The 17,246-nt window shown below is 44.8% G+C and overlaps 2 protein-coding genes across 2 annotated transcripts in view; both read left to right on the top strand.

The window, feature by feature from the left end:
- Positions 1–10,216, top strand: part of LOC133076371 (WAS/WASL-interacting protein family member 1-like) — a 71,709-nt gene extending 61,493 nt beyond the window's left edge. Inside the window, exons 3-5 of the mRNA XM_061170916.1 lie at positions 8,119–8,599; positions 8,704–9,686; positions 10,133–10,216. Of these exons, the coding sequence (XP_061026899.1) occupies positions 8,119–8,599; positions 8,704–9,682 (1,460 nt within the window). The 3' untranslated portion in view covers positions 9,683–9,686; positions 10,133–10,216. The remainder of the gene's footprint in view (positions 1–8,118; positions 8,600–8,703; positions 9,687–10,132) is intronic.
- LOC133076370 (TSC22 domain family protein 1) lies at positions 9,807–13,198 on the top strand. The gene has a single exon (XM_061170915.1). The coding sequence runs from the start codon at positions 10,304–10,306 to the stop codon at positions 13,196–13,198; it is 2,895 nt and encodes a 964-aa protein (XP_061026898.1). The 5' UTR covers positions 9,807–10,303.
- The last annotated feature ends 4,048 nt before the right edge of the window (positions 13,199–17,246 follow it).

Below are 17,246 nucleotides of genomic sequence, written 5' to 3'. Positions count from 1 at the left end.
TTTAATAATGCAGAGCTGGGTGGAAAAGGTGATTGGCCTCCTCTGAAGATCCTACAGATCTGAGAGGCTCTGGGGCCAAAATCTCCACGCTCTTCCAAAGGAAGTGGTGACATAAAGAAGTCCTACTTTCAGTCAATTACTATGTATTCACTGGGAATAAACTTCAGCTACAGAATCATTATCATTAAAAAAGAATTTATTGAACGCTCGTATACAGGGCTAAATATTATGTACTTAATTTTTTAAAATAAATTTATTTATTTATTTATATATATATATATATTTTTTGGCTGCGTTGGGTCTTCGTTGCTGTGCGCGGGCTTTCTCTAGTTGCGGCGAGCAGGGCCTACTCTTCGTTGCGGTGTGCAGGCTTCTCATTGTGGTGGCTTCTCTTGTTGTGGAGCACAGGCTCTAGGCGCGCGGGCTTAGTTGCTCTGCAGCATGTGGGATCTTCCCGGACCAGGGCTCGAACCTGTGTTCCCTGCATTGACAGGTGGATTCTTAACCACTGAGCCACCAGGGAAGTCCCATGTACTTAATTTTAAAAACATATCCATAATAATAAACAAGGTAGCTTCTTTATTTTAACCTTAGTTATAGAAAGAAGGTTGTTTTTTATTATACTGACAATTGTAGGGGAGGAAAAAGAATTCTTCCTCTACCCTTCTGAGGTTTTAGCTGAGGCCCTTGTTATAAAAGACAGATTAATATTAAAAGAACTACAAACAAGAATTGCAAATTAAGAGAAAAAAACCTAGAAGTTTATTAGCATGTATACCTTATGCATACATGGGAGATACCCAGGAAAAATCAGTAACTCTCCCAGGTGGCTTAAAATTCAGGATTAAATACTGTCTTAATAGGAAAGGGTAGGGGGGATATAGGCCTCTTACGGCAGAATTAGTGACTTTTAGGAAAGATGAATGGACCCTTAGAAGAACAGATGGGAAGTGTGGTAGTTTGTGATGAAGTTTGTCTTAGTGTGGTGCCGACTTCTAGTTCTCTCTCCTGTGATGAGTCCATCTTCCCTGGTTGATGAAACTCCCGGGGAGGGGATTTATGACAATTGAATTCCTTCTGGAGGATCTGTCTTTAGGCAGATAAGGGAAGTTCAGAGAAAGCCTCTCCCTGCATTTGCTGTTTTTCAAGTGCCTACAGTGCAAAATATTAATATACCAAAGTGGCATATTTTGGGGTGGTATGCCTTGCTACCCTTCACAATCATTAATAAAAGGAAAAAGTGTTTCATGTGGAGAGAAATGCAAAAATAATAGCAGAACCCTCATTTGGTATTAAGACTTCAAAATGGAAGTTTTGACCAATTAACAGGTAGTAAGTTTTTTAGATGTATTAACTAAGTCAAACTTTAAAAATTGATCATTTTATTTGAAATTATTCATTGTAGTCTTTGTATGAGCTCTGTGACTAGTCGTGCCAAGTAAGTTTCTTAGAAGATAGTTCTGGAGCTCATCTGAGTGGACGAAGCACATGAATTCTCCATATCCTGAAGCCAGAATGTAAGGAATGCACTTCCAGAATCCACAGAGGCTAAGCACTCCAGTTCTAAACAGTATTTAACATAATGCTCTGTCCCTAAACAAATGCAAAGCTACCAGAAAAGAGGATGCAGATTCAACTCGTATCTTCTTACCATTTTCACTGAACTTTGCTTCTTAAACAAAAAAAAAGATTGCTTTGGGCATGATGTTCCATGAAAAAGAGTAGTCAGCAAGTTGTTATAAGCTTAGGCTGGGCAAGGAGAATTTTACAGAGATCAAGTAAAGAACAGAGAAGGAAATGTAATACCATTGGATGCCCTTGACCAAAATTTTAATAGTGAGCTTGTTTCCTAATTTCATAATTTCTGAACCTAATGTTCTGCAGAAACATCCTGTGAAAAGTTCAGTAGTGAAAGTTCATATGACAAATTATGTTGACAATATTATTGTGTAATGTGGGATTTAAGAAATTCTTTACAAGTACTTATTGAGTTACTATCATATGCTTGACAATAAAGAGAACTTAGCGCCCTTTCCAAGATGTTTTTCACTGGAAGTATTCCTTTGAAAATGCTTGTTTTTCTTTATTAAATAATTTAGGATCAACACTGGGGTACCATAGAGTATTATTACCCCATTTTATTCAAAATACGTATTGATAGAGGTGTAATTCAACAACCATTTTTGTGTGTCAGTTATGACTTGGATAAATAGGGTGTTTAGAAACTCTTTCAAAACATCAAACTTAAACCACTGAGTTGGCATTATGGTATGATCCCATTCCTGTCTATAAATAACTGGGGCAAGAAAGCACCTGGACCTTTGCTTCCAGTTTTTGATGGAAAGCTTTGCTGGCATCTTTGCAATTAACTTTATGTTTAACTTCATGAAGGGGCTGAGTCAGTTATACATTTAATTTTCTTGAATTTGACAAGTGTGTATATATTGCATGTAATAAATCAGTTTTGTTAGGCTCTTTCTTCTAAATCCCATCTCACGCTTTTCTCTGAAATTCCAACCTTTCCCCTATAACTGTTCTAATTTTATCATTCACACAGGAAGGTTTTGTAAACACCTTCCACAGGCAAACAGAACACTTAATGGTCTACAGTCATCCTATTTATTTATTTATTTATTTTTGGCTGCGTTGGGTCTTCGTTGCTGTGCGCGGGCTTTTCTCTCCTTGCGGCGAGCGGGGGCTACTCTTCGTCGTGGTGCGTGGGTTTCTCATTGCTGTGGCTTCCCTTGCTGCGGAGCACAGGCTCTGGGCACGCGGGCTTCAGCAGTTGCAGCACACGGGCTCGGTAGTTGTGGCTCACGGGCTCTAGAGTCAGGCGCAGTAGTTGTGGCACACGGGCTTAGTTGCTCCGCAGCATGTGGGAATCTTTCCAGGTGAGGGCTTGAACCCATGTCCCCTGCATTGGCAGGCGGACTCTTAACCACTGCGCCAACAGGGAAGTCCTACGGTCATCCTAGGAAAAGGATTTTATCTTGTGTTTCCGACTCTAATTTAGCTTGGATGTATCTAAGATTTTCTTTTCATTTTATTCAAAGGTATTAATCAGAAAAGATTTTGGCCTTTATGACTACTGATTTCTTGTTTTTCTTCTACAATGAAATTAACTGGGAACGTCAATTTAAGTATAAGTTACCGAAAACTATTTTATTGATTTTCTTCTCCTAAAACATAACCCAGAGTAGAAGGAGAAAAATGAATGACCAAAGGAAAATTCCACACTGAGGAATGACTTCAACAGCCATTCTTTTTTCCTTGAGCTTTGAGACTGGAGATATACCTAAGTGTTTGTGAACCTAATCTTTAAATACGAAGAAATACTGGCTGCCATGATTTGTTTGTACTTCTTGACCTGGTTTTGGTTCATGTATGGTGGAAGGACAGAGGCCTTCTTGGAATTATGATACAAAGAAAAATAACAAATTTGTTTATTTCTGTAACTTTAAGTATTCAAAAACATGTACAAATACAAATTGGTCCTTAGAACATGTTCGAAAGACTAGATTATTATTGTCCCTATTTTACAGGCTCTCATGTTAAATGAACACTAATTGCTAAAATGGGAAAACATTTATCTTGTCCTGTATAGACAGTGTTCCTCAATTATGTGTGATTAATGCCTTTTTTTCCCCAAGCATTTGACATCTGTTTTTGATCAGTGACGGATCATCCAACTTATCAAGCTGTTGTTCTGTTCATTTATGTCCAATTCCTACGCAGCCACAGTAGAGACTCTAAAATGTTCATTCTTTCCTAGAATGTCTCTGCATCAGGAGAAAATGGTGCTCCTAGATTCTTTGGAAAAATTAAAACATGAGTATTATGTAGAAATTTAACTTGGGAGCTAGAATTGGCAGGAACCTGATTCAACAATGTGTCTCAAGAGGCAGCTGTGAAGTAAGAGGTGGTTACTTGGTATGGATTTGTGTCTTAGCCCTACTACTTGTTGTTGTGAGGCCTCAAACTCTCTGTACCCCACTTTCCTCATTTGCAAAATGGGGTAATTATAGTTCGTACATTATACAGTTGTGAGAATTAGAGATAAAACAAAGCTGTTAGAAAATGTGTGGTTGAGAGTAGGCATTAAATAAATATTAGCTATCATCTGGGGAGATCTGGAGGATTATTTGATTATAAACTTAAAAAAACCTTAAATTAACAAATTATTTCTTTTTTCAATGTCACTTCACAGTTCTGTAGCAGAAGTTAGAAATGATTTTTTTTTTTAAGTTGCGAGAAAATTCTCCAAATTAACACATTCGTAAGTCAGCAAAGACTGACTGTGGAAGCATGTGTAACATTTACATTGGTTCAAACAGGGAAGAAGTCTTTTATCCTCTTCATGTAGAAGAAATCCTATGTGCAATTAGTGTGTGTGCAGCATATCTTCACTGGCATGCAAAAGCATTAAAAGAACACTCCCTAATTTCCAAAAGAGCTTTGAAAAATACTAGTCTCTAGAGGTCAGACTGTTTTTTCAGAAAAATCCCTCAGCACAGAGGCATAGAATCTGAAATTAAGAGGACCTGAGTAACCAGATTTAGGCATAAACCTTGGATGAGTTATTTAACCTCTCTGTGATCACTTACTTCTAAAATGAGAACGATAATGCCTCCTCCTTCAAAGGGTAGAATTTAACAAGCTAATGTATACCAGTGTGCCTTCTGAACCATAAATTCAAATTTCTGTACTTTTTTCCATTTTATAATCATGTCTCCTTTGAGGATATAAAATTGTTCAGCTGACCAGAAACATTTATATTGAAAATTTAATAAGTGCTGCAAAATTTAATCAGTTACAAGCTAAGCTATACTCATTGAAATTTGAATGAAAAGTTTCAAAATAAGTATTTTGTGCAATTTACAAAAGTCAAATAGCACATACAACTCCTGGTCTCATTTAAAGAATTTTCTAGACAGCAAATTGATTTATAAACATGGTGTAATATCCCTGTGCATAAATTTCATATGTAAAAATGTGTGACTTTTTCCATGTTTATAACTCATTATTAAAAAATTTGATTTTTTTTTTCAGATGACATTTAAAAGTTACAGATAAGTACTATTGCAGGACTGAAGCACTGGTTAGCCAGAAAAATTACTGGAGTGGATCAGTGGTGTATTTTCTTCACCCATTTCTCTTTAGTATTTATCTTTGCACTCACAGCCATTCTGAGTCTAAGTATTCCCTTCCTGTTCTTCAAGGGCATTACTTTTGGAGAATTAATTCGTTTTAAATACTGATCTATTTCACAGTTCTCACAAATAGGTAAATTGAGTTATAATGGTCAGGAAAATTTCTATTTTATGGTAGAAAAAACCCTAAACATAGTGAAACTGAGCAGGCGCCCTATGGGGCTCCCAAGCACAGAGGCCCTTTTTGTCCCCCAATTTCTTCTAGGCAAGACTCCACCTCTGTGACCTTCCCTGAGTTCCAAAGGGTGGATTCGGACAGTTGCTAATCAAGGGAGGGGCCGCCAAGAAACCACCTGAGGCCAGATTAAAGGGACCAGAGAAGCTCATCAAGATGAGGAGATGAGCATCTGAGAGGAGATTGAGGAAGTGCAGGCCCTGCTCACACCCTAATCTTGTCAAAGACCCCGCCTTTGAACCCCTGTTATAAAATCCCTTCATCAAATCCTCTGTGGTTGAGACATTTTCCTGAGGCAGAAGCCCGGTGTGTCTTCCTTTGCCTGGCAAAGCAATAAAGCTATCTTCTTCTACTTCACCCAGAACTCTGTCCCCGAGATTCGATTCAGCACCGGTGTACAGAGAGGTGGAGCTTTCGGTAACAATAGCCAAATATACATGCTGGTTTGCAATGTCACAATAACGAGATTTAAGTGAACACTGCACCATGGACTAATCTTTTCCACAATAGAGAGTAATTCAGAACTATACCTTCAGAATGTAAACAGGTGAAATGCAGTCTTTCAAAAGACAAAGGGTAACTCCAAGTACTGGGTTCAAAGGAATTAATGACTTCATTGCACATAGCAGTGTGCATTTGATATTAATGTAAAAAAAAATCCAGACCTTTTAGATTAAAAGGTGGTAACATGATAACAACATGGGGTTGTTCAAGTGCTTCGGCTTGTTTTTATGGACTTATATTTATGTATTGCTGGTCATAGAAATGTTGGCAACTGGAGAAAGGAGAGGGAGAGAGAGCGATGTTTCTCAAACGCAGGTTGCCGTAATTGCAGAGCTGCTCGTCATATCTCAGTGGGCCTTGATGCAGCCTAACCAGGAATTTGAAGGTGATATGGCAGATAAAAGTGAAACACATTTCAAAAGGCTGTATTTTCTATGTCTTATGTTATTCTGGAAAAGTTAAAACAATAACAACTTTCTTTTAAAAGAAATAATATACCCACTAACCCCCAACATCAAAACAGCCCAAAATAACAATACTCATTACTACTGGTTATTAGAAGTATCTGCTTTTACAGGGTTATCTCAATGACTCATTCTGTCAACGCTGGAAGACTTTATTTTTTATAAATTTATTTATTATTTATTTTTGGCTGAGTTGGGTCTTCGTTGCACGCAGGCTTTCTCTAGTTGCAGCGAGTGGGGTTTACTCTTCGTTGCGGTGCGTGGGCTTCTCATTGCAGTGGCTTCTCGTTGCGGAGCACGGGCTCTAGGCGCGCGGGCTTCAGTAGTTGTGGCTCGCGGGCTCTAGAGAGCAGGCTCAGTAGTTGTGGCGCACGGGCTTAGTTGCTCCGCGGCGTGTGCGATCTTCGTGAACCAGGGCTCGAACCCGTGTCCCCTGCATTGGCAGGCGGATTCTTAACCACTGCACCACCAGGGAAGTCCGGAAGACTTTATTACATGGGTTTCTTCTGCTTCAAACCCTATCATAGTTGGTATTTAGGCGGCAGGTATTTAGCTCAACACACCAGGGGGTGTTGAGCTGTTGTTTGGGGTAGTTTAAAATTTTGACCTAAGGCAAGATTTTGAGAGATCTAGAGCATTTTCTTTCACACTGTAGCTCACAAACACATTTTGCCCTACTAAATTCTATTGCAGTTTCAGTTCATTAGGATACTTCCTATTTTCCGTTGAAAAAAGCATGTCAGAGTTGCATTTCAACAATGAATGGCGGCCATTAATCAGGTGTATTTCTTGCAACAAAAGCTGTTGTAACATTAAAAAAGAAATTATTTTTGTAAAATACACAAATGGCCATAGTTATGTTAAAAAAAACCCCAATCATTCACGTATTAATTCATGAGTAACATAAAACAAGTCCGATCTTTTCAAGTGAATTTGAGTTTTACTACCATGTCATTTTCAATATTTGTGAGCACCTACTTTGTACCTACTCCGGAACTCCACATTAAAAACACGTAGTCCTACCTTTTGGGTTTAGTGGGGGACACCACAGAAGACGCAACATATCAAAACTTTGATACAGGCTATATGGGGATGTTGAGGGTGCGTTTCTATTCAGTAATAGAATGGTGATATTCCTAACCTCTTGGGGGACGGAATGAGGGGAAAAGTTTAGAGAAACCTAAAGTAACGTGTTGAATCGACAATTATGCCATTTATGTTTTAACAAGCTCCTGAAATGGGATTGTAGATCTGGAAGTCTGTGAGACTTACTGAAGCATAGGCCTAACCATAAACGTTCAGTTTCTCAACAACCTAAGTTGAAAAAACAACACATTTCTCCCTAGGGTTTTCTATATTATAATACTTTGTTGTTTTTTAATTCCTGGGCGAGAAGTACACTCTCGCCTAGTAGTAAACAATGCTTAGAGCTAGAATGTTTTGACGTGTAATGCCAGGGAAGCAACTTCCAGTAAACTGCCTCCCATCAACCTAACATTGCTTCTGTAGCACCATGCTCAGATCCATGCAGGTTTTATTATTATTTTTTAAACTGGAATTGCAGGTGGTTCTTTCTCTTTTCTAACCTTAAAGGGTAGTCTTCATTGATGATCGTGTTGCCACCATGACTAGGCCAGTTTGTCTTTTAAGTCAAACCTATGCAGGCTACAGCCTGGACAATTAAACGAAAAGCCATCCCTGCTGGAGATAAGCTCCACCTGTTGAGGTCAGTTATTTACTTGGCCGGGCTACTGCTTCCCTCCAGGTAACGACGGATTGCAAGCGCTCCCTCTCCAGACAGGAGCTCAGGCAGTTAACTGCAAACAGCTGCAGTATCTGCCGGGCTGGCTAGTCCGTGCCCGTCGAAAAGCGAGGGGACCGCATGGCAGCTGCAACTGCGCTGCACAAAAGGGAGCGTCTATCCCGAGGAGCTACCGGCCTTCCGCGGACGCCGCGGCTCCGAACGCTGGGGCATCCTCCGAGGGGGCGAGGGCCGCGCGGGCCGGGGTCGAGCCCAGGTGCGGCGAGGAGGAGGAGGAGGGCGCCTCCACGCGCCGAGGAAGAAAGCCTGACTCATGTCGTGGCGGCGGCGGACTCCTGGGAACTGAAACTCGTGATGCTGTTGCTGCGGAGAAAAGCGTCATTACCCATTCCGCAGGCGGGGGGGACACTACCCAGAGCGCTTATACCCGAGACCCGGGCTCCAGCGGCCTCCGCGAGCCCCTCCCTGCCGCGCCCCCTCCCCTGCCGCGTGCCCGCGCGCGCGCGCGCGCGCGCGCCGGCCGCGTGTGAAAAAGGAGCGGACACACCTAACCTGCGCGCGCCCCGCACCCTGCCCCACCCCCATCAGGCCGACTCTCTCCGGCCGACCCGGATTCGCTCCCCCGGCCGAAATTCCCCACCCCCACCACCGCCGCCGCCGTCGGCGCCTCCGCCAGCCTTCGGAAATTTCCGCCAGGAGACCCGGCGCTCGGCGAGGTTCGAAGACCCGCCGCCTCCCCCTCCGCCAGACCCGGCTTTATGTCTGCGGCGCCGGGGCGCATGCGCAGACGCCATCTTCCCTCCTTCTTCTCGGCCAGCCCCCTCCCCTCGCCACCGCCGCCGCCTCCTCTGGCCGGCGGTCGCCCCTCCTCCTCCTGCGCTCGGGCGCTGGTCCCTCCTCTGCCGATGCCGCGAGAGACCCGGGGATACGGTGGAGCCGGAGAAAAGCACTAGTAACAACCACCACAGCCCCCTCTCCGCCCGCCGCCCTCCCTCGGCACCCACCCACTCACCCGCCCCGTTCGCCGACACCGACCAACCCCACCTCTCGTTCCTTTGAACGGCGTCGGCTGCAGTCGCTGCAGCAGCCCCTCTGGCCACCAACGCCGCCGAGAAAGGAGTCGTCGCCGCCGCCTGCGGCCCCCTCCCGCCCGCGCCGCGGGAGCAGCGGGGTGCGGACAAGCCGGCTGCGGAGGAAGAGGACGAGAGCGGCTCGCATCGTCGGCGTTAGCGCACGTCCCGCCGCCCTCCGGGGAGGCTCGGGCGCCGGCCCCTTCCTCCCCGAGGACGTGTGCCGAGCTGAGGCGCCTGCCCGGAGGGAGGAAAATGCTCGGGCTCCATGGCTGCCAGTGATGGAGAGGTCCCTGGGCTCCCGCTGCCACCGCCGCCGCCGCGCCCCGACCGTGCTCCGCGAGGACCCGGCGTCTCTGCGCGCCCGCCCGCGCCCCGTTGCTGGGCTCACCGTACCCGGCGCCCCGCCGCCGCCCCGCTCCGAGCCTCGCCGCGCCGGCTCCAGCCGCGGCCAGCGTTTCCTCACGGAGCAGCCGCCGCGAGCCCAGGGGGTTTGAAAGGGTCCGCGGGGCGTGGGGGGAGGGCCGAGCGGGGCCGGCGGGGTCGGCGGGGCCGGGAGGGGAGGTTTGAGCCACACTGAGCTCAAGGTTCGCCGGCGGCGGCGGGGCTGGGGGTGGCGAGGGGAAGGCGACACTCGCTCGGCGCCGCCTTCGTGCAGAGCGACCAGGAGGGTTTTGCAGCGGCCGCCGCCGCCGCGGCGGGAGGAGGGGTGGAGGTGGCTTCGGAGTTGTCCGGAGAAGGTGGGCATTTCTCGGCTTTCCCACCCCCTCCCCTAGCCTCCCCCCTCCCCTGGTTTTCCCCTCCCTCCTGCCCCGCACCCCACGTGAAGCGGAATATAAAGGGGGGTGTGAGGCTAGAGGGGAAAGTGAATGGTGAAGGACTGAAGGGGTTCCCCCTTCGGGTCCCCGGCTGTTCTGTTCACCCTCGTTCATCCTCCCTTCCCGAAGCTCGCCCTCGAAGGCAGAAGCGACCGGCGCCTTCGGCTGAGAAGGAGGAGGAGGAGGAATCGCGCCGGGCGGAGCGTCAGGTCCCGTTTTCCTCCTCGGCGTCCTGAATACAAAGATTACGGTGCAGAAGGAAATTGCACTCGCCTCCTCCGCCCCCCGGTACCCAACACAATGCACCAGCCGCCCGAGTCCACTGCCGCCGCGGCCGCGGCTGCGGCCGCTGCAGACATTAGTGCTAGGAAGATGGCGCACCCGGCAATGTTCCCTCGAAGGGGCAGTGGTGGTGGCAGCGCCTCTGCTCTCAGTGCAGCAGGTACCGGCGTTGGTAGTAGTGCCCCATCTTCCGAGGATTTTCCGCCTCCGTCGCTGCTCCAGCCGCCACCTCCTGCAGCATCTTCTCTGTCGGGACCACAGCCTCCGCCTCCACAAAGCCTGAACCTCCTTTCGCAGGCTCAGCTGCAGGCACAGCCTCTTGCGCCAGGCGGAACTCAAATGAAAAAGAAAAGTGGCTTCCAGATAACGAGCGTGACCCCGGCTCAGATCTCCGCCAGCATCAGCTCTAACAACAGCATCGCAGAGGACACCGAAAGCTACGACGATCTGGATGAATCTCACACAGAAGATCTGTCGTCTTCCGAGATCCTTGATGTGTCACTTTCCAGGGCTACCGACTTAGGGGAGCCTGAACGCAGCTCCTCAGAAGAAACTCTCAATAACTTCCAGGAAGCCGAGACACCTGGGGCAGTCTCTCCCAACCAGCCTCCCCTTCCTCAGCCTCATTTGCCTCACCTTCCACAACAGAATGTTGTGATCAATGGGAATGCTCATCCCCACTCCCTCCATCACCACCCTCATATTCATCATGGGCACCACCTCCATCATGGGCACCACCATCCATCCCATGCCGGTGTGGCCAGTACACCCATTCCGGGAGGGCCGCCCTCAAGCCCAGTATCCAGAAAACTGTCTACAACTGGAAGCTCTGACAGTGTTATGCCAGTTGCACCAACTTCTGCCGTATCATCGAGTGGCTCACCTGCATCTGTAATGACTAGTATCCGTGCTCCGAGTACAAGCGGCAGTATAGGTATAAATTCTGTTACAGGCACTAATACGATGAATAATGTCAGCATTACGGCTGTGGGTGGTTTTAATCCTAACGTGACCAGCAGCATGCTTGCTAATGCTAATTTAAGCGCGAGCAGCGTTCCCAGTGCTGCCGGTGTGAGCGTTGGGCCTGGAGTGAGCAGCGGTGTTAACGTGACTCTCTTGAGCGGCCTGGGCAACGGTACGATTTCGTCCTCCGCTCTCATTAACAGCGCTGCCAGTGCAGCTGCAGGGATGACTGTAGGATCAGTTTCAAGTCAGCAGCAACAACCGACAGTGAACACGTCCAGGTTCAGAGTTGTGAAGTTAGATTCGAGCTCTGAGCCCTTCAAAAAAGGTAGATGGACTTGCACCGAGTTCTATGAAAAAGAAAACGCCGTCCCCGCCGCCGAAGGGGTGGTGATCAATAAAGCAGTGGAAAGCGTAAAACAAAACCCGACAGAAGTGACTTCTGAGAGGGAGAGCACCAGCGGGAGCTCAGTAAGCAGTAGCGTCAGCACCCTGAGTCACTACACGGAGAGCGTGGGGAGCGGAGAGGTGGGAGCCCCGGCTGCCGTGCTGCAGCAGCCGCCCGCTCTTCCAGGTGTCGCCCTCCCGCAGATGGACTTCAGTAGCGCTGCTCCGGCGGGCATTTCAGCAGTTAGTCTACCGCAGAGTATTTCTCAGTCACAGATCTCGCAAGTACAGTTACAGCCTCAAGAACTGAGCTATCAGCAGAAGCAGGGTCTTCAACCAGTACCTCTGCAAGCCGCTCTCAGTGCTGCAGCTGGTGTCCAGCCATCACCTGTGAGCGTGGTGGGTGTAACTTCAGCTCTAGGTCAGCAGCCTTCCGTTTCCAGCCTGGCTCAGCCCCAACTGCCGTATTCTCAGGCGGCCCCTCCGGCGCAGGCTCCCCTGCCAGGCACACCACCCCAGCAGTTACACTATGGACAGCAGCCGCCGGCTCTTTCCACACAGGTGGCCCCAAGCCACGGTCTGTCAGTGACTCCGAATCCTGCTTCCGAGTATGTTCAGCAGCAGCCGATTCTGCAAACGGCAGTGTCCTCCGGACAGCCCACTTCTGCGGGGGTGGGAGCAGGAGCCGCGGTGATTCCTATGGCTCAGCCACAGAGCATCCAGCTGCCAGCGCAGCCCGCAGCAGTCCAGGCGCAGCCCGCAGGGGCATCTGGCCAACCTGCTGGCCAGGCGCAGACGGCAGTATCTGCTGTACCTCCTGGCAGTCAAATTGCAAATATTGGTCAACAGACAAACCTACCTACAGCAGCGCAGCAGCCCTCTACCCAAGTCACACCTTCAGTTATCCCGCAAGGTGCTCCTCCGTCTTCACAGATAGTTCCACCCGCTCAAGCTGCGATTCTTCATCAGGGAGTTCAAGCTAGTGCTTCAGGCCTCCCTCAACAGTTGGTCATTGCACCCCAGAGTACCTTGTTAACTGTGCCTCCCCAGCCGCAAGGAGTAGAGTCAGTAGCTCCAGGAGTTGTTTCGCAGCAGTTGCCTGCAGTTAGTCCTTTGCCCTCTGCTAGTAGTATTTCTGTTACGAATCAGGTTAGTTCAGCTGGTCCTTCTGGAATGCCTTCTGTCCCAACAAACTTGGTTCCATCACAGAATATAGCACAAGCCCCTGCCACTCAAAATGGTAATTTGGTTCAAAGTGTTAGTCAGCCTCCCTTGATAGCAGCATCTAATGTAAATTTGCCTTTGGCGCAGCAGATACCACTAAGTTCTACTCAGTTCTCTGCACAATCATTAGCTCAGGCAATTGGAAGCCAAATTGAAGATGCCAGGCGCCCAGCGGAACCCTCCTTAGTTGGCTTACCTCAGACTATCAGTGGTGACAGTGGGGGAATGTCAGCAGTTTCAGATGGGAGTAGCAGCAGCCTAGGAGCCTCTGCTTCTCTTTTCCCGTTGAAGGTGCTACCGCTGACGACACCCCTGGTGGATGGCGAGGATGAGAGGTAAGGTCATGCCATATTTCTGCAGACACTCAGCAGATTCAGAGTTAATCTATTTAGTAGCTATGTATATGCACAAGATTAGTCTAAAGCATTATATATTTCTTCCTTTTTGTATGTGAAACTGCATTTTTCTGGTAAGTTTTCTAGAGCAAGAGTGTTATGGAGCGGTCTCAAACTAGTTGGTCAGGAAGTGGCATAAGTATTGTGTAAACACTATTTGACAGGATAGTTTTTGAGCATTAAGAATAGGTTTGGGAGCACCAAGTGGTTTTGTTATTTATAAAATGGTTTTTAGAGTTACTAGTTTTTGCTAACCCATCTAATAGTTAATCTGTTCTTTTGAATTACGAAAATCATTATGATCATCTCTTGGGCACGGGAGGGGAGGTTGTGGTTCCCACATTTGTTTCTCCTTTACTGGACAGGACAACCCTTTTCAGTTCTACTGTGTTTGCTCTTAGTCTGTGAAAGATAACGTTAGCTGCTTTTCCTCATCAGATATTATAGGAAAGATGACCTAAGCTGGGTTATACAGGTTGCCCTCAAACTAATTGACCAACTTTTGTGTACTTATCGTTTCATCTGAACAGTAAAGGAATGGGAATCTTAAAAAGTGTTTCGTGGGGTAGGAGGCCATACACTCTTAAAAATAACCAGATTTATCGTTGATGGTAGTATGCTGTGCATTTTTCCTTTTGCATAGTAGATCAAGGTGGTAGCCATTTTAAAGGGTAAAGAAACAAAGTCTTGGAGGGTTGAATTTATAGAGACATGAAACCGACTTGGCGCTCCTACAGTCTACTCCACCTGTTCTCCTCTTCTCTTACCAAAAAAATGCATAAAGCCTAAAGTACATTATTAAACCAGCGTTTTCTTAATTGGATTGGAAATAATGTGATAATCATTTTTATTGAATCAAATTGTGTCTTTGAAGCTGGCTAGCTAGAAAAGTTGTGAAATCTCTCATGCTACTACATGGCTTTAAACTAAGTTGATTTTTAAAGGAATGTTCTTTTCACAGATTTGCCAGTCTGTGACTAACCTTGATCAGAATAATATAGGAGTTATGACAAAGGCTATTCATTTTCACTGTGGAGCTTTGAATAAGCTTGAAAGATACTTAATTATTTTAGTATTAGTTGGAGATTTTTGTGATTGAACTTTTATCAAACCAGTTGGAACATTTACATTCAAAGTGTATATCTGTGGTCTTCCCTTTGGAAATACTGAGCATATTTCAAAAGAATTGCAGTTTTAGAAAAACAAAGGCCTAATGTTTCAGTGAGGTTTTCATGTTTTTTTTTTTTTTTAGTTACTTAAAAGATATAAGGTAAAGGCATGATTAATTGAAATAATTTAAAGTCTTGTCTTTCAAGATTTTTATTATTTTTCTAAGTCATATAATTAAAATCTCGTTACCTAGCCAAATGTATTCTGTATCATGTGTACAAAACTGTACATTAAAAGATAGACCTCTTCTAGGAGGTGGTTTCCTTAATAGTCCTATTATAATTATTGTTACACCTTTAAATGTATCAAATCATGCTAATACTTATCTGTAATTTTAAAGAATTATTTACCCCACATATTAATATGTTCTAAATTTAAAGGGTGTGATCTGAGTAAAGCCCACGGGTACATTATGTGGATGCTAAATTTAGAGAAATAAAAGATGGGTCAGATACACAAATGAAAACCACATATTTTGAATTCAAACATGCCATGATTTTTGCTAATTACTGTTTGTGGTCTCCTGGCATGACATTCTCCTTTTTTGTTTTCCTCCTGGTGGTAGGGCATGATAGAGCTTTCCACAACATGCTGTTCCAGATGATTAAAGTCAGGAGACTTTACAGCTGGGTTTTTAACTGTAGAGATAGAGTCCCCGTTTAAGATATTACTACAAAATTAATTTTTCCATATAGTAACTGAGAGGAAGATTAATTAGGGGCAAATTATGTAGGAAGGTTTGAAATTAAAGGGACAAAAACAGCTACTGAGAAATATGATTAAATATTGGTATAAAGTAACTTGAGTTGACTGTACCTGTTTGAATGAACTACGTATTTGAGCCTTTGTTAACATCAAAGTCAAGTCGTCAAAACCAGAAAATTTTTTTTCAGAGGTATCCTTTAAATTCTGAAAAATCAAAATGACCCCTAAAATACCTGTAAAGGTCAGATAGGGTAAATTTGTATATTTTTTTCTTTGTGTTTTCCTGCAGATTATTTCTTTTATCACTGTAGTTTGGAAAAAGAAATGTTTCATTTAAATTGGTTCTTGGAAGGGAATTTGAGAATATCTGCAAGAGAAAAAAGTGATAATGAGTTTCTATTTATTTTTTTAAAGTGTTAATGGTTAAAAAAATTCTTTTTACTTTTCCTTCCCATGTGAGTTTCTGTGTCACTTGCGTCTTCTGGGCTTGGTCACCTATTAGTCTCCCATGGGAGAAAAGAGTACATTGTAATTTCAGTATTATGACTTAGAAAACACGTTAACAATAAAACTTTTGGATGGCAGGACAAATGAAGATTCGTTGTTCTTTAGTCATCTTTTGAAATAATATTCTAACACTTTAAATTTTAAAATATTTCTAACACGTGGAAAATGCTTTCAGTTGACTACTGGTAGAGACTGTGAAGATTAGAAACATGGATCAGGCATTAAGATTATGTATCTAGTTTTTTAAAAATCATTCTCATTAGAAAGTTCTTAATGTCTCATGTTAGCCTTTAATGTGAACTTATTTTTACAACACAGGGAAGATACAGGTATTTCACACTGATGTATAGTCTTTAGTGTTTTGTGATGGTTAATACAGCCTCTTCTGTGAAATTAATTGGTCAAACTTCTATTCATCCTTCAAGGCTCAGCTCAGATGTTCCCTCTGAAGCAGTCTCTTCACCCAGGGAATGTTGTTTCCTTAGCGCTTTTTAGTGTTCCTCTATTCAAGGCACTGCACACATTCAGTTTGAATTATGTTTACCCATTTTCCCCACAAGACTGTGAGTTCCTCAAGGGCAAGAGCTAAATCTTTTTTGAACGGATTAATGAGCAAACCTTTCTCTGCTTTTTTATCATGATTTAAAATTTGTATTGTCTCTCATCTTAAGCACAACTGTTCAGGTTGTAGGATCATATAATTAAATGCAACAAAGTGAAAAGAAATGAATGAAAATACTTGCTTTTTCTACCTCTTTTGCCTTTTCATACCTTGAGGTGAATTGATATCTATCTTTTAAATACAGTGCCTGTTATACAGTTGGCCCTCATATTTATTAAAGAGGAATGAGTTTTCTTATCAAGTAGGAGTAATACTCATTTTACCTACTTCTTAGGATGGTAGCATCAGATAAAATACTTTAACTGTAAAATACTAAATTGTAAGTTTTAATTTTTATTTAGGTTGTACCTGCACAGTTTAAAGAGCCAAATAGTTTACATGGTTATCAAAACAAACAAAAGCTTCCTGCCTGCTTCATTTCCGAGAAGCAATCACTTTCACCTCTTTTAGATGATGACTGTGATGTTTACCTCCTAGTCTCTGACTGCTTGTATTGCTACTAGATGTGCAACATAGCCAGGTGGTTAGGAGCATGGACCCTGGAATTAGACTGCTTAGGTCTGATCCATCCTCTATTGTTAACTAGCTGCTTAACCTCTCTGGGCCTCAGTTTGCTCATTTTAAAAAGTGAGGAAAATAGTACCTACCTCATAGGGTTGTTATAAGAATTCAATGAATTTGCAAAGCCCTTAGAACTGTTTCTAACTCATATGCCCTATATGTGTGTGTTAAATAAAACACTCCTTACTTTTTTTTTAAAATACATTTTCTTCTTTCTTTATTTTTGGCTGCATTGGGTCTTTGTTGCTGTGCGCGGGCTTTCCTTAGTCGCGGTGCTCGGGCTTCTCATCGCCGTGGCTTCTCTCGTTGCGGAGCCGGGCTCTAGGCGCGCGGGCTCAGTAGTTGTGGCTCGTGGGCTCTAGAGCGCAGCCTCAGTAGTTGTGGCACACGGGCTTAGTTGCCCCGCGGCATGTGGGATCTTTCCGGA

The sequence above is a fragment of the Eubalaena glacialis genome, chromosome 16, assembly GCF_028564815.1.
Source record: "Eubalaena glacialis isolate mEubGla1 chromosome 16, mEubGla1.1.hap2.+ XY, whole genome shotgun sequence".
Lineage (NCBI taxonomy): Eukaryota > Metazoa > Chordata > Mammalia > Artiodactyla > Balaenidae > Eubalaena > Eubalaena glacialis.
The sequence above is the reverse complement of the archived record's forward strand: the minus strand, read 5'-3'. Positions and strand labels throughout refer to the sequence as shown.